This window comes from Ambystoma mexicanum, chromosome 3q (assembly GCF_040938575.1).
Source record: "Ambystoma mexicanum isolate Mex_15411 chromosome 3q, UKY_AmexF1_1, whole genome shotgun sequence".
In the NCBI taxonomy this organism is placed as follows: Eukaryota; Metazoa; Chordata; class Amphibia; order Caudata; family Ambystomatidae; genus Ambystoma; species Ambystoma mexicanum.
In genome coordinates this window covers 644,608,603-644,635,083 of record NC_090926.1, presented here as the reverse complement: position 1 = coordinate 644,635,083, position 26,481 = coordinate 644,608,603, and the positions used below count along the sequence as shown (strand labels likewise).

At 44.2% G+C, this 26,481-nt stretch overlaps 2 protein-coding genes across 2 annotated transcripts in view; one reads left to right on the top strand and one right to left on the bottom strand.

Annotated features, from left to right (window-relative positions):
• Positions 1-3,854, top strand: part of LOC138582849 (ketosamine-3-kinase-like) — a 394,390-nt gene extending 390,536 nt beyond the window's left edge. Inside the window, exon 6 of the mRNA XM_069654536.1 lies at positions 1,529-3,854. Coding sequence (XP_069510637.1) covers positions 1,529-1,867 — 339 coding nt within the window. The 3' untranslated portion in view covers positions 1,868-3,854. The remainder of the gene's footprint in view (positions 1-1,528) is intronic.
• LOC138582848 (general transcription factor II-I repeat domain-containing protein 2A-like) overlaps positions 1-26,481 on the bottom strand; it is a 343,390-nt gene that overhangs the window by 222,693 nt on the left and 94,216 nt on the right. The gene's annotated exons all lie outside the window — the stretch shown is intronic.

Sequence of the window (26,481 nt, the reverse complement as noted above, 5' to 3'; positions counted from 1 at the left end):
TTTTTATGCAGCAGACCCTATTCCGATTACCTCCAGTGTCCCACTGGGATCTTGTACATCTCCACAATGTACAACATCTTCACGTAGCCTATGTTTGATGACTTGGATCATCTGGGTTTCACCTACACAATTATGCAGACGACACCCAGATTCTCATACCAATGTCAGGTGACTATAATACAGACCTAGCCTTAGTCAACAAAATCTTCACCATTATTCAGGCATGGATGTCGGCACACGGCCCCTGTTTGAATGATGAGAAGACTGAACCCTTACTCCTAGGAGCCCCAGACAAGCTATCTAAACTTAGTAACCAATACCTCTCATTTAATATTGATGGTATTGATATCAAAATGGCAAAAGAGGTAAAAACCTTGGGCTTTTACCTAGATTCAGCACTGAACCTACGCAAGCAAGTCAACGCCACTGACTCGGCAACGGCTTACACTTGTAAGATAATCCACGCGTGCAAACCTTTTTTATCAACCTAGCTTCTCTAGGAGACAACATATCTCAGACGCCAGGCGGCGGATTAAGTGGCTTTCAGTCAAGGATAGAATCCACCTTAAAACTGCCGCCTTGACACATAAATGTCTCAACAATTCGGCTCAACGATATCTAATGGAAAAAATTATAAAAAAACACATCTACTCAACCAATGAGGACGGTCAATTCCTATAGGCTAAACGTCCTGAGATTTAAACTTTAAAAAGCGGGGGCGGTAGCTTCCCGGTGCTTGGAGCCCAATTGTGGAACTCACTACCTGCATCTTTGAGAGCCAATCAGGCCTTCCTTAGCTTCAGAAGATATACCAAAAACTGGCTGATCTCGAAAGACTTAATTGTATCATAATATAGTCTCTTGCTGCTGGCTGATTTACATAGCATCAACTCCTCCTGGTTACGTCTGTTATACTGCTCACTTGTATAGACTGTATATAACGTATGTGTTAGACTTATACTGCCTGATTCATGGAATTATTTGCGCCGAAAACGGGGATTTGTATGCCATTATGCCCGCAAATCCCCATTTGTCAAACAGAGATTTGCTGGCAGAATGGCGCACAAATCCCCGTTTTTCGGCGCAAATAATTCCATTAATCAGGCTATAAGTGTGGTGTAAATCGTGCAAACAATCTTAAATATATATATTTTTTGTGTTATACTCTGAACTGTGTATTTATAATGAAACCAATATCTGTATTGATGTTGTAAATATTGTGTGCTTGCCCATATGTAACTTGTAACTTGAATATTTGTGTAATGCGCCCAGATACCTTTGGGTTTGGGAGCGCTATATAAATAAAGAAACAAACAAACAAGCAAACTCCATCTGAATTAAGCAGTTGAGCTTTGTGGCAACGAATTATGTTTTAGAGACAATGTACAATTGCTGTTATATTTTCTAACTGGTTTCAAGATCTGTTTTCAATCTTTTCTCAAAAATAGGGTGAGAGTGTGGGCTGCTTTGTTTGTTAACAAATCGGAGGTCTTTGCATGTAATCTCTAACTTTCTTTTCTTTTCGCAGCTGAAGGTGTCAGAGATGTTCAGGGGCACACGGATAGTCCCAGCTCTTCTGCACGGTGACCTCTTTGGCGGCAACATTGCTGAGGATTTATCTGGTCCTTGCGTGTTCGATCCAGCTTCCTATTTTGGTCATTCTGAGTGTGATCTGGCAATATCGGGAATATTAGGTGGACTTGACAGCTCTTTCTCTACAACATACCACAGTAAAATCCCAAAGTCTAAAGGGTTCGAAAGACGGCAAAAATTGTACCAGCTCTTCCATACACTAAATCAGTGGAATCATTTTGGAACAAAATACAGAGACTCATCTGTGGCTATCATGAGAAACCTTCTACATTGATTCTATATGGAATTTATTTTTCTAAGAGTAATATATTTCTATACATATTAAAATAATGTATATCGATAATACATATTGTGAATGTAACATACTGTCAAAGATGTGGGGCATCACGCAAATTGCATGTTTACTTTGGGGGCCGATCTCTCCAGCACCTTAATCTTTTTTAGGTGTAGTTATGGAGAGCTTTAGATTCTACTGACGATCAGCTGCCCAGCAAAGCATAATGTCCTCCTGATTGTGTGATGCCCCATATCTTTAACGGTAGGTTACATTCACAATTGCATCTTGGCTTTTCTTATTGATCAATCAATTGCTTCTGAACTTTCTGACTTTAGCAGGGACATCTTAAAGCACAAACATTCCCTTAGATGATTGAGACCAAGAACAGATTTTGTTTAGTGCGGCAAACTCTTGTATCTCACTCACTAGACAGCCTGCCTTTTCTCTTGTGCTCTCCTTTCCCCCGTTCAGAGCAATGCAGCACAAAAGCTCTAGTCACTGCCACCTCCATTACCCTCAGGACCAGCACGGGCTGCACACCTATCAGCATGACCTCATAGCAGCACTGCCTCCCAGCACCTTGAAACACTTGTGTATAGGCGCGTTATAAATGCCTTATATCATATCATATCATCATAACACATCTGTTGTGCCGTAGGTGAGGGACATAGTAGGCTGCCACGTTGTTTATAATTATTAATGTGCTGGTGAGCCCTCAGGCCTTCAACCGTCAGCAGTTGCTGTGCTGAAAACCAGATGGATTATGCACAGCTTGGATAGTGGCAGACAGTGGCCACACTGTGGCCTGTGTTTAGGTCTGTCCTACTAAAGTGCCACTGGGAACCTGTGTGTGCCGCCTTTAACTGCATTTAACCTGGACCACCATCCCGTGGCCTTTCTTTGACTTGCCAAATGATAATGCCACAACTGGTGACAGTTAAGTGATTTGGTTGGTATGTTTCTGTTTCCCCTCAAGTAGGGATTCAAGCCAATCAATTCATTGAGTAAACCACTAATTCATTGGCCTGCACTTTTTTGCCATGTACAGTGTTCCACACACATTTTAAAAAATGCACAACATCTTAGATTTAAATCCCACTAAAAGGTTTTGTTGATGGTTCATTGAATACCTTGCCTAAATGGAATTAGTCTTCATTGCCACATGATCACTTTTGTAGCATGCTAATTGATAGGATCATGATCAGGATTACGCCCCCGTGTTTTGAGCCAAACATGGAGTCTTCTGCATGTGACTGGGGCAAAGTACATCCAACAATATCATCAATTTTCAAATCATAAGGAATCAACGAAAGTTCTTACTAGATATAAAACTTTATAGACTTCTGAAAACTGTACTCTCTTTTTATATTACTATTTTTATTTCCATTCTGATACAGTTTATACAAGCTTTACACAAGCTAATTTACACACATTAAGAAATAATTAAGAGCAGTTATATAACATATCAATGCAAATGAAAAATAAAGCAAATTCGTATTATTGCATCTACAATTATTACATTGTTAATTGCAAACATTAAAACATGATTAAATCTATCACTGCTACATCACTATGTTAAGCCATAATAAAACCAAATTCATATTATTTTATAATATAATATTTCTCGTATATTATAGTCCACAGTCTCATAATGGCTATGATTAATCCTAATGGTCTACTTGTGGAACATCTTAACCAGAAGTCAAATGAGTCCAACATTCTCATATCGCAAATATAATTCTGTAATACGTTGTGCCTCTCGTTGATCAATGCCTCATATTGAGTCAGTAAATGTTACTCGTCTCTTGTAAATCTTTGCATACTCTACAATTTCGTTTATCTTCAGGCATGTTCTTTCTGGTGCCCAATGCAGACAGCACTGATAGTTGGTTTAATCTTAGTAATAAAAGGTTTCTCCTATATCATTTAGATGGAAACTTTGTTAAATATGTCTGATTACAAGTCATTAAATATGTCACAATTATTCCCTCCTGTTTGACTTTTCTTTTTAGAAGACTTCAATGTTTTGTATAGCATCTGTCAGACAGGCATGGTATCAAGAGAGACACAGACTCAAAGATGTTAGTTTCAAAACCTTTATTTACTAAGGTTCCTGGGTTGGTGTAATGCCTAACTGGCCCTAACTCTAAAGGGATGGTTCCCTTAACTGACGTTTCTAAGGGTCGTCGATGTCTTAAAGTCCAAAAGAATAATCCGTCTGTGTCTAAAACTATGCTTGCCCTCACTCTATACAAAAATGTATTTAGGAAGTCTTTAAAAAGGTAAAATGGTGGCTCAACAGAAAATAGGTTGGTTTCGATGGTCTTCTCACCAGATGTAGTTTGGTCAATGTCACAAAAATAAGTTCAATCAAAAGGGCTGTTCATAAGATCTTCTCCATAGGGCCCTTGCAATGTTCTCAAATACTTTCAATGTCTTTGGTTCCTTGGGATTCCCTTCCCCAAGCTTCAACTTGTTCACGTTCAAAAACAACAAAAGAAATATAATACATTTCCTCTTTCAGCTTCTCGGGGTTCCCTTCCCCAAGCATCAATTCCTTCATTACCAAAATTGTTAGGCCTCTCAGGGCTCCCTTCCCCAAGCTTAGGCCCCTCTTAGTCTCAAACACAAGTTCAGCTTGTCAGGATGAATCTTTCATATACATTTCTTTCACATCTAAACCATCCAGGAGATAGGATCAGAGACTTTCGAAAATGCCAGGTTTGTTGCTCTTCCTAAGCGTGACCACTCTGATCTGTAGCCCCTCTCTTTATTCCTTGCTCTTCCTTTGTTTCTTTCTCATGCCCACTTGTAACTTCTTTCTTGTTTCTTGGTGCACATTTGCACCTTTTTTGCTTTCTCGTACACACTTGCACTTTCCTTGCTTGCTTGTGCACTCTTGCACCTTCCTTGTTTTGTCATGCACACTTGCACCTTCTTTGTTTTCTTGTGCCCTCTTGCACCTTCTTTGCTTTCTTGTGCACACTTCCACCTTCTTTGCTTTCTTCTGCACACTTGCACCTTCTTTGCTTTCTCGTGAACACTTCCACCTCCTTAAAGTCATTATTTCCTTTCACTTTCCACTCCATGCTGCTTTACATGCTTTCTTTCACTTCTTTCATTTTCTGCACTGTCGCTTTACTAGCTTTCTTTCACTTCTTTCACTTTTCCGTTCCACTTTTCTAAATGTGTCTTTCTCCCGCTCTGCTCCAGGCAACTGCACGCTCCCAAGTTTCTCTCTCCCAGACCTGAAACTCACCAGGCAGGGTTGCGTTGTTGAGTGGTCCCTCTGGTTACACAGGGTTGAAGTCAGGGTCTCACCACCTGCCCCTCAGAATCCCTTGGGATAGGCACAAGTCCCATGGGAATGAACATTCTTCCGACCAGCAACAGCAGGATGCAGGGTGCCTCATTCCCGCTCCTTGGGGGCACGGCTCCCTAGCCATGCTCCAGCCCCTCACAGACACCGGGCCAGCGTCTCGGCACGCCATCCTCTCCAAAGTTTCAGTTCCTGCCACTCTCTGCTTCTTGGCCTCTCTAGTCTGGACAACATCCCCAGCTTGCTCATTCCACTGTGTAAAACCACACCTTTTATAGTTGAACCAACAGTCAAGTGGAGTCTGGTGTGAATGGTCATTATTTCATGCCTGACCCTGCCTGACTCTATTAGTGGGACAACTTTAAGAATGTCTACAGTAGGTTTCCCTTAATTTCCCAGTGTTGTTTCCATGGGAAATCTTCACTGCTCCCAGTTACCTCTTACTTGTCCCAGTATTAGTTGGAAATGGGGGGAGGGGGGTGGAATGGGTTTGGAAATACCACATGAATGCTGAGGGAGAGGGTTTTGGGGTGATATGGGGAAAGGGGTAATACCATGTCTTGCCCTTGGGTGTTCTCCCAATCCCCTGTGAGCCTCCACTCAGGTGATCTTCCCTTGCGTGTCCACCCCCAGGGTCGGGATCCAAAAGCGATGGCCCTTCCCTGGCCATCTGAATAGAGGATCCCGGGGGAGTAGGTGGGAGAACACTGTCATGTTTCTCACACATCCCATATTTTTGCTTTTTTTATAAATTGAGTTCTTTGTGTAGAAAAGTCAGCCGCACAGTCAAATGTGAACTCTTGCTTTTAAGAAATCTTCAATACTTGTTTGTATATAATGCATGACAGTTGCCTAGTGTCGTTTTGCTAACAAGGCATATATGCCATTTTCATTAGAATAAAGTTTTTTTTTAAATCAAACATACTTTGAACAAACTAGCCAAATACAAACCAAGTAGAACTTTAAGATCTTCAAGTACCTGGCTTCTTTGTTTGTCCCAAAGCAAGATGGGCCTTGGGCAATGGCAGATCTCTTGTCACTTTGGCCCCCGAAAGCATGGAACCCTCTAACTTTGAATCTTCTGCAAGAATTTAATCCATGCCACTTTCAAAAACGTTTGAAGATGTTTCTGTTCACATAAACATTACTGCTCTTAGTCTTCTTGCCTCTGCTTGTCCTGTACTTTATGTTTTGTCTTATGTCCTTGTGTGTGCCCTGATGCCTGTGGTATTCGGTGTGTTACAAATAAATAAACAATTCATGCACATGTATAGAGGGATGTTATCCCATGCAAATTGCCTTTATTGTGACTTCATTAGATACTCCTAAGCTACAGTGTCAAATCTTCCCTTCAATTTTATTCAACATTTTAGTTCAAATACAGGCTTCAAGTTTGTATATTATAGAGGGTACCAAACTCTGCTTATACACTTTTAGCGCACAGGTCGAACTATATCCACCTTATGTTTTTGTAAAATGATGTATCATTGCCAAATACTGTGCTATTTTCAGATCCCTTGTATCCCACATTGCTTGGCTTGTATCTGTATCTGGCACCAGAACACCCTAATAGACATTTGACTTCACAACCTTGTTTAAGGTTATCCCCTCAGGTACGTTATATAATCCTCTTATAGAACATCTTCTTAATGTGTCTTATCCAGGTATTTTTATTGATACAATTAATGAGCATATCGTTTATTGTTGTGAATTTCTCCTAACCAATTGCCAGAATTTTTTTAATCATTCCTGACTAATACCTTAACCATTAGTTGCTATTTAAAATTTCTTTTCGAGACTCTATGTTTTTTTACCCAGTTTGTATAAAATGTTATTATGGCTTTAATATTTCTTACTTCATTAATCTGATCAATTTCTGTATCCCCATTTATTTTCCTAATGGACTGACGTGATGTCCTTTTTCGCGCAGCAACTCCTGCATCGTCGATGCCTAGAGTGTATCTATTTTCCATGTATACTAGCAATCTTTGTTCCTTTTGCTCCAAATTGATACATCATGCAATGTATCCATTCTGATATTCCCTCTATGGTATAACTGGGTATAGAATGGTTTGCCCTATTAAAATAGTTAATACTTATAAAGAAATAGTCTGAAGTGTCACTGTTCCCTCCCATTTGCCATGTAGGGTTCCCTGGAACATCCCTGTCTATTGTTCCATTTAATATACAAAGGGCCTCGTCATGAGTTGGGCCCTAGCCCTTAAATGCAGCAGTAACGATATTACTACATTGACCAAACTACATCAGCTTTTTGCTGGAGGTAAAAATGGCCCCTTACCACCCATTTATGTCCGTTTTTGATCCAATGGGGAATGGGAACTTACTGCTAAACCGCTACTTGTGATCCGGTGCTAATAGCACCGGACCGAGTAGCAGTAACGCCATTTGTGCTGGCAGTGTAGGTAAGAGTAACCGAGCTGGTTTAAACAGGCTGGACGGGGGCAGTTATCGGGGTACCATTTGGAATCCTTAGAAAGATAGTGCAACCTTAGTTTTTCCAGGATAAAACGTGGGCCGTTTTCCAAGTCCCTTGGGATGAATCGCATGATACTGAGCCTAGACCGGAAGTGGGGAGGGGGGGGGTTGTTTTTGGGGGCTGGGATGGTGAGGGTAGGGACAGGGACTAGGGGAATGCAGTGTCTGACTTCATGGAGACGTCAGGTGAACCAGATGCAAAGGGAGCAAAAGAGAATACACAGTTGCAGTGACAATGACATTAAAAATTATTTCACATAACATACAGGACCTGAACAGCCCAGTGAAATGGAAAAAACTGGGATCACAAATTAACAGAGGGGTGGCAGACATTATACTGCTACATGAGACTCAAAATAGAAAGGGAGATAGCCCCAGGCTACACATACACCAGTTCTCACAAATATACCAGGCGATTGCTAAAAATAAAACGGCTGGGGTCAAGATGGGCCTTAGAAATACATTGGGAGCCAAGGTACTCCACACGCAAGTTGACGCGAATGGTAGGTATCTATTCCTCCAAATTCTCCTCGAGAACAGGGTATTAACTATAGGAACCTTATATGCTCCAATTCTGGACAGATGCTTTTATATACAAGGTCCTAGGAAAGCTGGAACGCTTCACGGAAGGGGAGATACTCCTGACTGGAGATTCCAACCTAGCCTGGGACACAGGGAAAGACAGGAGTGGCCAAGCGACCTCCAGGGGTCAGGGCCTGATGAACACAGTACGGGATAAGCTTACAGATATGATGCTGAAAGACCTCTGGAGAGCCAAAAAAGGGAATGAGGCAGGGTACACATGTTTCTCCCATCTTCAGCGTACTTTCTCCAGAATAGACTATGCCTGGGGAACTCCAGAAGTACTGGGAACATTGATGATATGATATGATGTTTTATTTATAGCGTGCCTGTACACAAGTGTTTCAAGGAGATAGGGGTAGGCCCGATCTCTCTGTCTGACCATGCACCCATAAGAGTTCAGTAAAGGGGGATGAAACCGCGTAGCCTGATGTTATCATGGAAAATGCCTAGAGAACTGCTATACAACACAGTAGTAAGAGAAACACTTAGTAATAAAATTAGAGATTACTTTGAAATAAATAACACACAAGGAGCTCCCCTGGACAATGTTTGGGAGGCCTTCAAGGCAGTGCTCAGGGGGGAAAATAACTCTCAACGCTCAAAGGTCAAAAGAGAAGGACATGCTAGAAAAGAACATTGAGGCCAAACTGAGAGAAGCCCAAAGAGAATTAGCAGAAAAGAAGAACAAGGAGAATATAACAGGTTAAAAGACATCAATAGACAGTTAGAACTGCTACGGACAGGCAGGAGAGAGACATTTTTACTCAATCTTAAACAGCAATACTGCATCAATGCAAACAAGGCAGTCAGAATGTTAGCGAGACTTTTGAAACAACAACGCAGTAAGCATAACATAGACACAATAAAGCAAGCAAATGGCACAGTATCGCCAAATTCTGGGGGCATCATATACTCCTCCTCAACCTATTACAAACAGCTCTACCATGCAGAGCGACCTGATCAACAAATGATACAGGAATACCTAGACGGTACAGATGTCTAAGGTGACTCAGGAAGACAGGGAAACCCTAGAAAGGGAAATAACTGAGGAGGAAGAAAAAAAATGATGAAGCTACTCCCTAACAACAAAGCACCGGGTGTTACGCTCACCTGGCTCCCACAGGGGCGTATGTCGGACCCGGACTGCTGCGGCCTCCACCCACGTGATGCGTAGTGCAGCGATGACTGACTGGATCTGCCCTCCAATTCTTGTTTGCTTGACTCGTAGAAATATTCTCCTACAAGTGGAGAGATGGATTTAGCCACTTGTGGATTCAAGTGATAGCACCCCCACTGCCCACTGTCCTCCCCACTAATCACCACTGAAGTGCCCTCTCAGCAATCTCACCTTATATTCTTGAAGGATGAGCCCTCCATCCTGCGAAGTACGCCGGGGCGCGTTGATGACCAGTTACTTCACTGGCCTGAAGATATTGGAACAGTTGTAGACGAATCCTGACTCCAAAAGGTCCTGGCGAAGAGTCGTAAGTATATAGTTCGTAAGAGTTCAAAATGTCTGGAATTCACTCCTGTCCAATTCCTCTTATATCTTGCAGCTTTGACCCAATAGGAAGATTGACAACTGAAAGCGCTCCGGTAAAAGTCTGTGTTACCCAACACTGATCGGTAAATAATGCCCAGGGTTAAACTTGCTGCTTTCTCCTTTTCTCACAGGTGCGGCATAAGAAGAGGTGGCGTGCTGATGAATAATACCTCCGGCAGTAAAATCAGGTAAGCATATGGCGGCTAAAGAGATTGTCTCTGTCTGTTCTCTCTGCTCACCTTGTTGTTTCTTGTCCCCCTTAGGTGTCGGAATTCGGCGATGTAAAGATGGAGACAGCGCCAGATCAAAGAGATGCTGCGTGGAACGGTGAGTATGGCACGGCGCTGCTGTTGGCGATGCGGCGCGTTTGAAACAAAGTCTTTCCTCAGGTTTGAAGATGTGATGAATCCGGGATCAGGTAAGACATCAGGTAATATTCTTGTTCTAACCTTTGCTTCTTTCCTTCTTTCTAGGTGCTCCAGGTTCGAGGCGGGCGTGGCAGAAGGCTGGATGCTGCTGCTGGCACGGTGAACGTTACGCTGCTGGATGCAGAATAACGCAAAGCGTGTGCCGCTCTTCGGGCGTGGTTTAAATAGCCACCAAAGTAGTCCCAGGTAGGTATTCCTCCCCAACCACAACCGAGTAACAAAATAGTCCCTAAGGTAAAGTAGTCCCTTCCTTGCCTCACATGGGCTTGGATGTTCTTGCAGCATGGTCTGCATCAGGTAAGTGTGCACTTATGAGCCTGGCGCCTATGGCGCCAGGACTGATGTCCCATATGAGCCTGGCGCCATTGGCGCCAGGACTGAACCCAGACAGCCCCTAGCAGGGGTTGCTGGGTTTTCTCAAGGCAACATGATGCCTGCTCCCGGGGCTGATGGACGTGGTCTGGATGCCCGGGGGTATGCATCATGACAGCACTCCCCCTCAAGGCCCCTCCTAAAGTCATTCTTCCCCTTGGTCCTGGTTTGTCAGGGAAGTTCAGATGGAATCTCTTCACTAATCGAGGTGCATGAACATGGTCACTAGGCTCCCATGACCTTTCCTGTGGGCCGTAACCTTTCCAATCGATTAAGTAAAAAAGTTTTGATTTAACCACCTTGGAGTCCAGGATGTTTTTCACCTCGAATTCAGGTTCTCCATCTATCAAGATAGGATCTGGTGGTTTGGTTAATCTTGTTCCTGGTTGAACTGGTTTTAAAAGTGAAACATGAAAGACAAGATGAATTCGCATATTGGAGGGTAATTCCAGTTTGACGGCCACCGGGTTGATAATTGCCTTAATGGTATAAGGTCCTAAATATCTAGGATTAAAAGTCTCAGTTCCTTTCAGAGGTATGTGTTTTGTAGCTAGCCAAACCTGATCTCCAATTTGGTACTGTGGAGTTTCACTTCTATGTTGATCAGCATTTTTCTTGTATTTCTCTTTTGCTGGCTTCAAATGTTCTGTTGCTTCCTTGAAGGCTTGTGTAATAGTAGAATTCAAATGACTAACTGCGGACATTTCTAAGTGCTGAGGCGAATCGAGTTCTGAGGTTCGAGGGTGGTGTCCATATATGGTATAAAAGGGGCTTTGTCCGGTTCCTGAATGTACAGAGTTATTGTATGCATATTCATAAATCCATAAAATATCTTTCCAATTACTTTCGGTCTGGTGAAGCATGCAACGTAGGTACTGTTCAAGGGTCTGGTTGGTCCTCTCCGTCTGACCATCGGTCTGGGGATGGTGACTGGTTGATAACCTTACGTCGATTTGCGCCAGTTGGCAACATTTCTTCCAGAAATGTGAAATGAATTGACTACCTCAGTCAGAGACCAATACGCAAGGAAACCATGTATTCGAACTATGTTTTCGAGGAACTCCTTGGCCAGAATTGAAGCAGAAGGTAATCCCTTCAAAGGAATAAAGTGGGCCATCTTGGAAAAAAGATCCACGATAACTAGAATGGTGTTAAATCCATTACATGGAGGTAGATCTGTAATAAAGTCTAAAGACAAGGTGTGCCATAGTGTAGGTGGAATATCCAAAGGTTGTAAAAGGCCAGCTGGTTTTTTCTTCTGACTTTTGTTTTGGGCGCAAATGCTGCAAGACATCACAAATGACTTTATATCTTTTCGCCAGGTGGGCCACCAGAATTGTCTCTTAATTTTAGCTTCGGTTTTTGCGATACCTGGGTGACCTTCCATCAGGGTATCATGATAATTGGAGATGACAAGTTCCTGTAATTCCTTGTGTGGTAGAAATAGTTGTCCTTGATAGTAGGGTAGATCATTGATGACCGAGTAATCCGGGCCTTTCTTTACCCAGTCCTCCTGGATCGAAGAGTTGTTGGATATTTAAATGAATTTCTTCTAGTGTCTGTAAAGTAGTTATGCCAAGAATTCTTTGTTCAGAAATTATAGGCATCGGCTCCGGGTTTGCATATGCTTCTTCCATTCCTATTCGGCATAAGGCATCTGCCTTGCCATTTTTACAGCCTGGTCGATAAGTGATCACAAAATTGAATTCGGCAAAGAACAATGCCCATCGAAGTTGGCGCAATGATTGGGCTTTGGCTGTTTTTAGATACTGCAAGTTTCGGTGATCGGTGATTACAGTAATGGTATGCCTGGCACCGAGAAGATAGTGTTGCCAAGCCTTAAAGGCAGATTTGATGGCTAATAACTCTTTATCGGTAACCACATAGTTTAACTCAGGTGCCCAGAACTTTCTGGACCAAAATGCCACTGGGTGAAGAAGACCAGTTTCAGGATCCTTTTGGGACAGGACAGCTCCCATGGCTAAACTGGATGCATCAGTTTCCACTATGTATGGAAGCTCTGGGCGTGGATGTCTTAAGACAGGCGCAGACGTGAATTTCGCTTTCAGCTCTTGGAAGGCCTTTTCAGCCTCTTCGGTCCACAAGAAGCGTTTGTTCTTTCGCAAAAGTGCTGTGATGGGATGTACAACGTGAGAAGTCTGGAATGAATCTGCAGTAGAAATTGGCAAATCCGAGCATGCTTTGTACCCCTTTAACTGAACTAGGTGATGGCCACTTGAGAATTGCGTCCACCTTTCGTGAGTCCATTCGGACTCCTTTTGGAGTCAGGATAAAACCAAGGAATTCAACTTTGTAACAGGAAAAACACATTTTTCCAATTTTGCATATAACTTGTGCTGGCGTAGTTTCTCAAGGACTGCACGTACATGCTTAACATGGTCTGCTTCTGAGGAGGAGTACACTAGAATGTCGTCTATGTATACGACAACACAGACGTCAATGAGTTCACGAAGGACATCGTTCATAAAATACTGGAAGGCTGCTGGTGCATTGCACAACCCGAAGGGCATCACCTGATACTCGAATAATCCGTACTTGGTGCGAAAGGCCGTCTTCCATTCGTCGCCTTTTTTTACACGTACCAGATGATATGCCCCTCGGAGATCTAACTTAGTGTAGATACAAGCAATCTTCACTTGGTCTAGTAGTTCAGGGATCAGAGGCAACAGGTATCGGTTCTTGACAGTTATCTGGTTCAATGCGCGGTAGTCTATGCACGTTCTGAGGTCACCTTCCTTTTTAGGTACGAAGAACAAAGCTGAAGATGCAGGGGACTTGGATTGGTGAATAAAGCCATTGGCAAGGTAATGGTCCAAGTATTGTCGTAGGTGAAGGTTCTCAGGTTCCGTAAGGGCATAGATCCTGCTACAAGGGGGTTGTGCACCGGGTATGAGATCGATTTGATAATCGTACGATCTGTGAGGGGGTAAGGTGTTTGCCTGTTCGTTTTGGAAGACATCCTGGAATTCTTGGTATTCTGGAGGTAGTTGCATGACTGCTGTGGTTACTGTGGCCAGGCCTGCGTTCTGATTTTAATTTGGGCAACAGGTTTGTGCACAATCCTGGAAGGTTATTCTCTTCTCTCGCCAATCAATACAAGGATTATGTGTTTCCAACCAAGGTATCCCCAGTATTATTTGGAACTGTGGGGCTTTGATTAGATCAAACACAATAGTCTCTCGATGCCCATCCTGACCCAATAGTGTCATCTCTGCGGTGGAGTGAGTTACAGGTCCAGAAGCAATTTCAGTTCCATCGACTGTGGTGATGACATCTGAGGTGGTTTTTCGGCAGAGAAGTAGATTCATCCTAGAAGCCAATTCATAGTCCACATAGTTTCCTATGGCCCCGCTATCAATATATGCCCTTACTGCATGCATACGCGATGGCTGCGCTGGATCTACGAGGACCATTGGTATGATGAAATGCAAGGTCTGAGTATCCTTCTTCAAGCTCGGCAAGCGGACCTCTACGCTTGTCGGGCGTGGATGTTTCCCGAGTCAGACTCCATGTGGCTTTTATCAGCAGCTCCTACCACCTTCTTGGGTGGTTTTACAGGGTAATCCCGTAGAAAATGTCCAGAAGTTCCACAATATAGACACAATTGCATTTGCTGTCTCCTTTCTCTTTCCTTCTGGGTTAGGGGTCCTTTAACCCCTCTGATTTGCATGGGTTCTGAAGCATCTGCTCCTTTGGGGTTAGCGTGGGTTTTGACCAACACCCGATTCTCAAACTTGGCTCGATCAGCCTTTCTGTTCTGAAGTCTGTGATCTAACTGGACCACTAAGTCTATATATTCAGCGCAGTCTTGAGGTGGGTTCACGACTTGAGCCAAGACACACTTGAGTTCTCCTCGAAGCCCTCGATGAAATGTGATTCATTTTTCTTCAGGCCATCCGGTTTCCACCACCAATCTATTGAAGGTTGCGATATAGGTTAGCAGATCCTGGTTACCCTGTCGTAAGGATAAGAGTTTGTTATCCAGGGCTTGTCCCTGTGAATGTCTGGCGAATAGTCTTTCCATGCTCATTTGAAAACCCTGAAAATCCTGGAGAAGAGGGTCATCCTGGTTGACTAGCAGAATGGACCAATCCGCTGCGCTGCCACTAAAATATGATAATACAAAGGCTACTTTAGCTTGGTCGTATGGAAAGGCTCCCGGTCTGCATAAAAAGTGCAAGCGGCATTGGTTCATGAACACGGCAAACCTCTTGGGGTCCCCAGCAAAGCATTTGGGTAGAGCTAACAGAATATTTCCTGGTAAAATCACTTGCACAGGATTGCTTGATGAAACTGGGGCTGGATTCCCCCCAAACCCAGGTAGGGGTGTTTGTCCAGCTTGGTTTTGCAGCAGTTGTCTGGCGAGATCATCTGTACGATCCTTCGATACAATTAGTTCTCTTCTGAGGGTATTAGTCTCTTGGCGAGCGGCGTGCACTTCTGCCCTAAGTTCCCCCAATAGTTCGGCCAGTTGGTCGGTTTCTGAAGTTTCCATAATGCCTGGGTGAGGATTTGTAGATAGGCTTTGCGTTCTGTTACGCTCACCTGGATCCCACAGGGGCGTCGGTCGGACCCGGACTGCTGCGGCCTCCACCCACGTGATGCGTAGTGCAGCGATGACTGACTGGATCTGCCCTCCAATTCTTGTTTGCTTGACTCGTAGAAATATTCTCCTACAAGTGGAGGGATGGATTTAGCCACTTGTGGATTCAAGTGATTCACTGTCCTCCCCTCTAATCACCACTGAAGTGTTCTCTCAGCAATCTCACCTTATATTCTTGAAGGATGAGCCCTCCATCCTGCGAAGTACGCAGGGGCGCGTTGATGACCAGTTACTTCACTGGCCTGAAGATATTGGAAGAGTTGTAGACGAATCCTGACTCCAAAAGGTCCTGGCGAAGAGCCGTAAGTATATAGTTCATAAGAGTTCAAAATGTCTGCAATTCACTCCTGTCCAATTCCTCTTTTATCTTGCAGCTTTGACCCAATAAGAAGATTGACAACTGAAAGATCTCCGGTAAAAGTCTGTGTTACCCAACATTGTCCGGTAAATAATGCCCAGGGTTAAACTTGCTGCTTTCTCCTTTTCTCACAGGTGCGGCGTAAGAAGAGGTGGTGTGCTGATGAATAATACCTCTGGCGGTAAAATCAGGTAAGCATATGGCGGCTAAAGAGATTGTCTCTGTCTGTTCTCTCTGCTCACCTTGTTGTTTCTTGCCTCCCTTAGGTGCCGGAATTCGGCGATGTAAAGATGGAGACAGCGCCGGATCGAAGAGATGCTGCGTGGAACGGTGAGTATGGCGCAGCGCTGCTGTTGGCGATGCGGCGCGTTTAAAACAAAGTCTTTCCTCAGGTTTGAAGATGCAATGTATCCGGGATCAGGTAAGAAATCAGGTAATATTCTTGTTCTAACCTTTGCTTCTTTCCTTCTTTCTAGGTGCTCCAGGTTTGAGGCGGGCATGGCAGAAGGCTGGATGCTGTTGCTGGCATGGTGAACGTTACGCTGCTGGATGCAGAATAACGCGAACCATATGCTGCTCTTCGGGCGTGGTTTAAATAGCTTCCAAAGTAGTCCCAGGTAGGTATTCCTCCCCGACCACACCCGAGTAACAAAATAGTCCCTAAGGTAAAGTAGTCCCTTCCAGGCCTCACATGGGCTTGGATCTTCTTGCAGCATGGTTTGCATCAGGTAAGTGTGCACTTATGAGCCTGGCGCCTATGGCACGAGGACTGATGTCCCATATGAGCCTGTCGCCATTGGCGCCAGGACTGAACCCAGACAGCCCCTAGCAGGGGTTGCTGGGTTTTCTCAAGGCAACATGATGCCTGCTCCCGGGGCTGATGGACGTGGTCTGGATGCCCGGGGGTATGCATCATGACACCGGGCCCAGACGGATACCCGACGGTCTTCTACAAATCACTACGTAAAGACCTTGGGCCTCATTACAAGCATGGCAGTCCTGGAACTACGGTACCGGTAAGCATGCCGGTACCGTAGTTCCCAGACCGCCATACTACGGGCTGTGCTCGCGTGTGCCTGACAGCATGTCAGGTTATTCCGGGCGTGATGACCCAAACCCGCGAGCACCATACGTCGGATGCGCCGGCACAACTCTGCATGTGCCGGTGCATCCGACGTCCCCATTCCCATTCAGCCCTATCGGGCTGAATGGGGATGGGAAGTCCCATTTTACCGGCACTCGCAAATGGGCCATTACCGGGTCCGCCAAGCTCGGCATGACCCGGTTCTTGTCCATTCACGGGTGCCGGAAAAAATGCAACTCTGGCGGCAGCCATGCCATTTTTAACGGCACGGCTACCGCCAGAGTTGTAATGAGGCCCATTACACCTTTTCTAACAAAATAATATAATTTGTTCCAGCAGGAGGAGAGAATAACACACTCTCTGTCGGAGGCGGAGGTTATTTTCTTTGGGAAACCGAATAAATACCTAACAAGCTGCAGTTCATATCAGCACATTGCGCTACTAAACATAGACGCCAAAATATACACGGGTTCCTGGCAGACAGATTCAAATGCATACAGCCATATGTGATAAGACAAGACCAATCAGGCTTTATTTCTGGGAGCAAACTTGGGATAATACGGGAAAGGTCATACACCTTATAGAGAAATTAGAAATCAAACATATCCCGGCAACATTGATAACTCTTGACGCCGAAAAGACTTTCTATACAGTAGAATGGCCATACCTTTTCCAGGTAATGAAACACATGGGGTATGGACCAAATTATATTCGAATGGTAGAAGCAAACTATAAAGACCCATCGATAAGCTTATCCATCAATGCGCACCTAACTGACACAATACAAATAGAGCGTGGGACAAGGCAGGGATGTCCTCTATCTCCGACTTATATGCGATCTATTTAGAACCACTGTTGGCTTTAATTAGACTAGACCAAAACATAAAAGGTATCCTGTTTGGAGGGGAAATACATAAGACAGCGGCATACGCAGACGACATGCTGATGGCACTGCTAGAACTGGAAACGTCGATCCTGGCACTGGTGGCAATACTGGCGGAACAAGAAAAAATATCGGGTCTCAAAATAAACATGGCTAAGTCAGAAGTGCTAGAACTGGGCCTAACAAAGGAACAAGGTACCGCCTTGCGCAGTTGCACTCCCTTTAGATCCGACGGTGGTACCATTGCTTACTTAGAGGTCAAACTAACCAGCAAAATCTCTTTACTATATAAAGCTAATTACCCGGATCTAATAAATAAAGCCCAAGAAGATTTTTCAAGATGGACTCCCCTTCGGATAACTTGTCTGGGGTGAATAACAGTCAAAATGGTAACTCTCCCCAGACTTGTATATAAGTTTCAAGCTCTCCCAATCACAGTCCCGCAGAAATTCTTTAAAATAATGAACGCAATGATATTCAAATTCATTTGGCAAAGTAAACACCGCACAGTAGCTGTAGACTTACTGATGACCCAAAGGCAAAGAGGAGGGATGGGATTACCAAATGTAAACAGATATTATGAAGCGGCTCAACTGAGAGTGGTGCGAGAATGGTTTTCGGAAAGCAAGAAAAAGATCTGGGCTCGGATGGATTGAGCACTAGCGGGATGCCCACTCACAGGGTTATTATGGCAACCAGGGAAAGATAGGCCCCAAAGCGCCAGACGTAGCGTTGTTCTCCGAACAACGTGCAACATTTGGGTAGATGGTTAAAGAGGGGCCACCTGTCAACCTGCCCCTCGGCATGTGCTTCCTTGTTTGGTAATCCCAGCTTCTACCCGGGAATTAAAAAGGGCACATTTAGTCAATGGCAGAAACAAGGGTGCTTGAAGTTTGGAGACATGGTGTGGATTGGAGAGGTAGCAACATTTTAAGAATGTAAGACTCATATAGGTTTAAAAGAAACAGATAGATATGAATATATACAGCTGAGGCACTGGTTAAGGCAGCCAGAGATATGCCGCACAGCGACCAGACAACTGACGAAATTCGAAACGTATATAACCACGCATTCCAGAGACAACCAATTAACCTCAAATATATATTCAATTCTTCAGGATTGTTCTGATCATAAGATCTGGCCATCCCAAGTAGCCTGAGAGGGAACAGTAGGAGAGGATATCCCACAGGAGCACTGGGAATGGTTGTGAAGGAACATCCCAAAGCTGACAAGTCCATACAACTGCGAGAGGCATGGTACAAGATGATCGTACAATGGCACTACACACCCAGTAAACTACATAAAATGTACAACACTGTCTCTCAGGAATGCTGGAGGTGTTGCGAGTGGGTGGGGGACTGGAGGCATGAGTGGTGGGACTGCCCCAAGATAAAGAGTTACTGGGAGGACATTAAGGGGCAGATAACCAGTATGATGCCAGAACTGCATGTCTTATCCCTGGGTGAAAACATATATGGACCATTAGATCCGGAGTTACATTCAATCTCGAAACCACAAAGGAGAGCCCTGATGACGATACTGGTATCAGCTCGGCTGGTGATAGCAAAATATTGGAAACAAAAAGATTCACCCACAGTGCTGGGCTGGCTACATAAACTCTGGGATATAGTGGCAATGGAGTGGATCACATACCGGATAGACGGTGATGCAGAGAAATCCGGGAATGATTGGGGAGAGGTTATAGATTACCTGAAAAGTGAATACATGCAACAATGGTGCCCACAAAATCCTAGGATACTGGATTTACGGTGAACTTATATGGAAATCATATATGGCCCCATAGAAGTACAGGAAAAGAGAACGTTAGCAGGACTTCATTAGCCAGGACACTGCGTGAACCAAGGGAGGGATGTCCTCTATCTCCCCACTTATATGCAATCTATTTAGAACCAATGTTGGCTTCAATTAGACTAGACCAAAACATAAAAGGTATCCTGTTCGGAGGGGAATTACATAAGACAGCAGCATACGCAGACGACATGCTGATGGCACTGCTAGAACCGGAAACGTCGATCCTGGCACTGGTGGCAATACTGGCGGAACAAGAAAAAATATCGGGGCTCAAAATAAACATGGCTAAGTCGGAAGTGCTAGAACTGGGCCTAACAAAGGAACAAGCTACCGCCTTGCGCAGTTGCACTCCCTTTAGATCCGACGGTGGTAGCATTGCTTACTTAGAGGTAAAACTAACCAGCAAAATCTCTTTACTATATAAAGCTAATCACCCGGATCTAATAAATAAAGCCCAAGAGGATTTTCCAAGATGGACTCCCCTTCGGATAACTTGTCTGGGGTGATTAACAGTCAAAATGATGACTCTCCCCAGACTTGTACATAAGTTTCAAACTCTCCCAATCGCAGTCCCGCAGGCATTCTTTAAAATAATAAATGCAATGATATTCAAATTCATTTGGCAAAATAAAAGCCCCACAGTAGCTGTAGACTTACTGATGACCCAAAGGCAAAGAGGAGGGATGGGATTACCAAATGTAAACAGATATTATGAAGCGGCTCAACTGAGAGTGGTGCGAGAATGGTTTTCGGAAAGCAAGGAAAATATCTGGGCTCGGATGGATAGAGCACTAGCGGGATGCCCACTCGCAGGGTTATTATCGCAACCAGAAAAAGATAGGTCCCAAAGCACCAGACGTAGTGTTGTTCTCTGAACAACGTGCAACATTTGGGTAGATGGCTAAAGAGGGTCCACCTGTCAACCTGACCCTCGCCATTTGCTTCCTTGTTTGGTAATCCGAGCTTCTACCCAGGAAATGAAAAGGGCACATTTAGTTAATGGCAGAAACAAGGGTGCTTTAAGTTTGGAGACATGGTGTGGATAGGAGAGGTAGCAACGTTTTAAGAATGTAAGACTCATATAGGTTTAAAAGAAACAGATAGATATGAATATATACAGCTGAGGCATTGGTTAAGGCAGCCAGAGATATGCCGCACAGCGACCAGACAACTGACGAAATTCGAAACGTATATAACCACACATTCCAGAGACAACCAATTAACCTCAAACATATATTCATTTCTTCAGGAATGTTCTGATCATAAGATCTGGCCATCCCAAGTAGTCTGGGAGGAAACAGTAGGAGAAGATATCCCACATGAGAACTGGGTAGGGTTGTGAAGGAACATCCCAAAGCTGACCAAGTCCATGCAACTGCGAGAGGCATGGTACAAGATGATCGTACAATGGCACTACACACCCAGTAAACTACATAAAATGTACAACACTGTCTCTCAGGAATGCTGGAGGTGTTGCGAGGGGTTGGGGGACTGGAGGCATGTGTGGTGGGACTGCCCCAAGATAAAGAGTTTCTGGGAGGACATTGAGGGGCAGATAACCAGTATGATGCCAGAACTGCATGTCTTATCCCTGGGTGAAAACATATATGGACTATTAGATCCGGAGTTACATTCAATCTCGAAACCACAAAGGAGAACCCTGATGATGATACTGGTATCAGCTCGGCTGGTGATAGCAAAATATTGGAAACAAAAAGATTCACCCACAGTGCCGGGCTGGCTACATAAACTCTGGGATGTAGTGGCAATGGAGTGGATCACATACCGGATAGACGGTGATGCAGAGAAATTCGGGAATGATTGGGGAGAGGTTATAGATTACCTGAAAAGTGAATACATGCAACAATGGTGCCCACAAAATCCTAGGATACTGCATTTACGGTGAACTTATATGGAAATCATATATGGCCCCATAGAAGTACAGGAAAAGAGAACATTAGCAGGACTTCATTAGACAGGACACTGCGTTAACCAAGGAAGGTGGGAGTGAGGGGAGGGGAACTTTTATGGTTCTAAAAGTTGTAAAAATGCTGAGACAAATATATTTCTTAAAAATATATATATATTTGAACCTGGGGCCTCGATCCTACGCTTTTTGCACCTCATTCAATCCTTATACAGTGACACAATTGTGGCTGTTCGATTAAATCAAGAGGGGGTCCTTTCTAAGTGCATAGGCACGAACCAGGGACTGAAGCAGGGGTGTGTGTTGGCGCCCCTGTTATTCAATCTCTACATTTCAGATATGGACAGTTCCCTTGGTTCCGGTGCAAATTCCCTCCACACATAGGGAATGTACCAGTGCTGCAGATATTATATGCAGACAACACTGTTTTAATCGATCGTACCCCCCTTTGGCTTACAGCAATCTATTAATGCACTCTCTTCTTATTCTTTGCAAAATCAATTGTCCATAAATGAAGCTAAAACCAAAATACTGATAATGTGCCACAAACGTACTGCGCAATACAATTTTGTTTAGAAATTAGATCAGCATCCTTTGAAAGTGGTCAATAGCTATGTGTATTTAGGATTTCCTATAAAATCCTTCCCTGCTAAACCTTTTTATGAAGACCGCATTTCCGTCAAAACTTGGAAGAAGTGGGTGTTAATTAAAAGATTCAATGCACTAAAAGCTGGTAACGATGTCAAGGGCCTGTTGTTCATTTACTTTACCAGCATAGGGCCTGGCCTTCTCCACGTTCTCGAGCTATAGTGTGAGAAATACCTGAAATGGCTAAAACGTGTGGAAGGAAAAGTTCTACGCTCCATTCTAGGAGTTCCTCAATCAGTCTCCGTGGATGCTGCAAGAAGCGAGCTGGGTGTTTTAGCGATTAGATCTTGCTGGTTAATCCGGCGTTGGAAGCTTTACAGCCAGCTCATTGCTCGCTTGCCTGGAGACCAAACTCTAATGAGGCTATGAGCCACGCGCATCAGGGTGCACTGTGTGAATGGTTTTTTCAATACCTCGAGGGAAACTGCTACGTCTCACTTTGCTTACATTGTTTTTTCCACTGACTAAATGCTGTACCTCCCTAATGCCTGGGTTGTTTTGAAAAAAAGGTTGTTATATCGGGACAGCGTTGTGAACGTAACTAAATTGCGGGGGAAGAAGTGCTACAGTGAATATAGCTTCCAGAGCCATAGGCTCGGAACCCAATGCTCTTATTTAACTAAGTTATGCGATGGGAAACTGAGAAGGTTCATAATTTACTTATGTTTTAATATCCTCCAGACTCGGGTGCACACTGGTACCTGGTTAAATATTCCTGTAGAAGAGAGACGGTGTAGGGTTTGTAATACTGCTGTGGAAACTCCTCGCCATATTTTAACTGTGTGTCCTGCCCTAAAACCCTTCTATGTGAAAGGATACAGGGACTTGCTAACTAATGTTGACTTTGGCATGTCTAGCTGCTGCATTTTCTCTATGGTTTCTCTAGCGCTGCCCATGAAACAGGTTAAGCGGCCGCATTAACCACCTTCACGCTGCGTGTCTCTCTATGTGGAAATTAATTAAATTATTCAAAATATAGCTAAGGATCTATGCAAGACAGAGATGAGTAGAAGACTGGCGCTACGCTTAGAGATGAAGGACAGGATGCACAGGGAATTCAAACAGTTTTAAACAAGTTATCAGGGTATGGATAGGATTACTTAGAACATAGGACAAAGACAAAGGGTCAAGATGGGATAGGCTATGTGTTGCTAGGGGATGGGGAAATACTCACAATCCGCACTTGAGTTTGGGATTTGGGACAGCCAACCGGGTTCTGGACTCAAAAGGGCTCTGGTCACAGCACGGCAGGCACCCCTTACAGCAAACAGCTGGGCAAGTCTGATCACTGGATGGCAAAGGTACAGCGGGCATGCAGGAAGTGGGCAAAACGCTGGTCTGGTCACAAGATACTCCCAAAAGGGTGCCACAGATTTTCCCCACTTTGTTATTGGTATTTTTTGTGGGGTTTCTGGATAAATTGCCTTGCTGGATAGGGTCAGCTATGCGTTGGCCTGGCAGTAGAGTCTGGAATCTTGCAAAGGTGGATCTGGAATGTCTGGATGTGCAGGTGCTGGAAATTCAGGAGAGAGTGTGTGACCCTGTGAGCTCACACCCCTTATATAAAGCGGGTGACATCGCCAGGTTTATTGTTGGGCAGAACTAAGCTAGACCTACCCGCAAGAACCGGATAGGCCAGCCTATGTTGGTCGCCTCCTCCAGGAGGGGACTCCGTTTATGGGTTTGTGTTTTATGAGATACAGAGCCATCCCACAGTCCTTTTTGCCAAACATCCATCTTAACATAAATCATACATTTGTACAGTGGTGGCAATTTTTCAAATTACATAGGCAGATTACATATTTCACACAGAGTATGTCAGTCCAACTCTCACGTTTGTAGGACTTTGTTTCTTCCTTCTAATAGTTTTTTGTCATTTTCAATTAAATTATTTTACCTAAAATTCTATAACTTTATACATGTGTATATAATATAAGGCATGTGAGTAAATAACAGCCATCGAAATTACATCTAGATTGTGAAACTTTCACATTACTGTGTTGTCCAATTTCAGAGATAAAAAGCCTAGAAATGTATTAATAAAATAGCCTTTGGAGCCAGATGGCCAGCATTGTCTACCAAGTAAGGGCATAACTTCCAAGGCTTCTCTGGAGTTGGCTTTGAAGCTCCCCAGTAGAAGTTGAGGGGAGGTGATTTTCCAAAAGTCGCACGTAGGCATCCCAGAATCTATTGTGTCAACCTGGAGCTCAGACAGAAGTCTGACGAGCGTGTGATATTCTGCCTCCTGGTCCATTCAGAGTTTCAAAGGGCACAATTAACACGTAGGTGTCCCAGAAATCCTTTGTGGCTTCCTTTGGGGGTAGGCAACTCCTGTTGTCAACACCCAAATGTCCCTTGAGCCATGGCAGAAAACCTGTTTGGGCTGATTTCCCAGTACAGCCAATATATTTATTTCTTTATATTATTTTATTTTGTTCTGAATCAAAAGCAAACATGTTGAAATAAAACATCCCATATATGTTTCCCAGCAAAACCCACTTTACATTGCTAGGCTACGACAGGGTCTTATTCAACATTACACTTTTAAAACTGGTATTTTTCTTATTTGCAAAAGCACATTTTAACACGTGGTGAAGTCTGCTGTGATGTCCCTTTCAAAAGGTTTTCTCTTCCATCTGAATTCCCAGCATTATTTTTCAGCCCTAGTCAGTTTCTCTTATACAGCAATCCGTTCAGACACAGGTCCACTGAAATTGACATATGCTGTCACAGGTTTCGTGTTTTCTCGCCTGTTTATGTTGCCTTGCGGGATCCTTCGCCGGGGTTTTCTTCTGTGCTGTTCGGGTCTTGTATAAGCCCGCTCGGCCGTCGTCGGATTCCAGGATTCGTTCAGCTTCTTTGTCCGGGATCAAGGAAACTCCAGGAAGACCAGGAAGGAAGAGTGCACACGGGGGAGGTGTGCGTGGATCACGGAAAGAACAGGTACAAGGAAAGGGAAGGAGAAGGAGAGGGTCCGGGAATTAGAGCAGCAACTCAGTTCCAGGAGCACAACGCGATGCACGTCTAGCCTCAGCTAACGATAGCGTTGAGAAGCGCGGAGCTGCAGGGGCGTGGTTAATTTATGGAACGTGCTGCATGGACGTAAAGGTCGATAGACCGCGTTCTGCGAATACGGCCATGTTGGGTGTACTACAGCGAGTAACCGCCGACGTGCCAGGGACCAGGAGGACCAAAAGGGGCGTGATCGATGGATCATGACAGCATGCCCCCTTCTAAAACTCGTTCCACCGGGTTTGCCTGGATGTATTAGATGGAATTTTCTGAGCAATCTGGGGGAGTTTAGGTTTGAGACTGGTTCCCCGGTACGTTCACTGGGTGGATAGCCCTTCCATTCCACCAGGTATTGAAGTTGTCCTCGTCTATACCTGGAGTCACATATTCGAGACACTTCATATTCTAGCTGGTCATTGACAACCACAGGACTGGGTCTAAGATTAGTCCGGGTGGTTTGGATGTAAGGCTTCAATAGAGATTTGTGAAAAACTGTATGGATTTTCTTCCAAGAGTCTGGTAGTTTAAGTCGAAAGACCACAGGATTAATGACTTCTTTTATAGGAAAGGGCCCATAATATCAAGGAGCCAACTTATTCGGTCGGAGATGCCGGGGCAGTAGCTTCGAGCATAGCCATACTTTATCCCCAATGGTGTAAGATGGCCCTGGCCTTCTCCTCGAATCTGAATAGTGCTTAGTTTGGATCTGTGCTCTTTCTAGATGTTCCTTGGCTTCTCTCTGTACATTGATGAGTGTTTCAATCCAGGAATCGACTGTTGGAACTGGTGTAGGATGCGGAAGGACTGAAGGTAGTACCACAGGGTGGAATCCATGGCTGCAAAAAAAAGGGCTTGTTTTAACGGCCGAATGGTCCAAGTTGTTGTAGGCGAATTCTGCCACTGGTATCAGAAGCGACCAATCGTTCTGGACCTTAGTAGAAAAACAACTAAGGTATTGTTTAAGGGTTTGATTCACTCGTTCTGTGACTCCATTGGTTTAGGGATGATATCCTGAGGAGAGGGCTCATTGGATTCCTAGTATCCTGCAGTGGTGTTTCCAAAATTGAGAGATATACTGTGGTCCTCTTTCCGATATAATCTTGGAAGGAAGTCCATGCAGTCGGAAGATGTGTTCCAGGAAGATTCCAGCAAGTTCTGACGAGGATGGTAACTTATACAAAGGTGTAAAATGGGCCATATGAGTGAACAAGTCAGTGGTGACCATGATAGTGGTGTACCCTCTGGATGGCAGTAATTCTACAATAAAATCTGTAGCGATGACTTCCCAAGGTCTTGTTGGTGGAGTTGGCTGTAATAAGAGTCCTGCTGGTTTCTGGTTGTCATGTTTGTTTTGATTACAGACAGAACAAGATTGCACATACAGTTGAACGTCAGCCTTCATTCTGGGCCACCAGAATTGTCTTTGTATTAGACGGAGCGTGTTGGAAATGCCGCGATGACCGGAGTGAGGGGTATCATGGCAGAGGTTTATTATCTTTTGTTGTAGTTTCTGTGTGGGA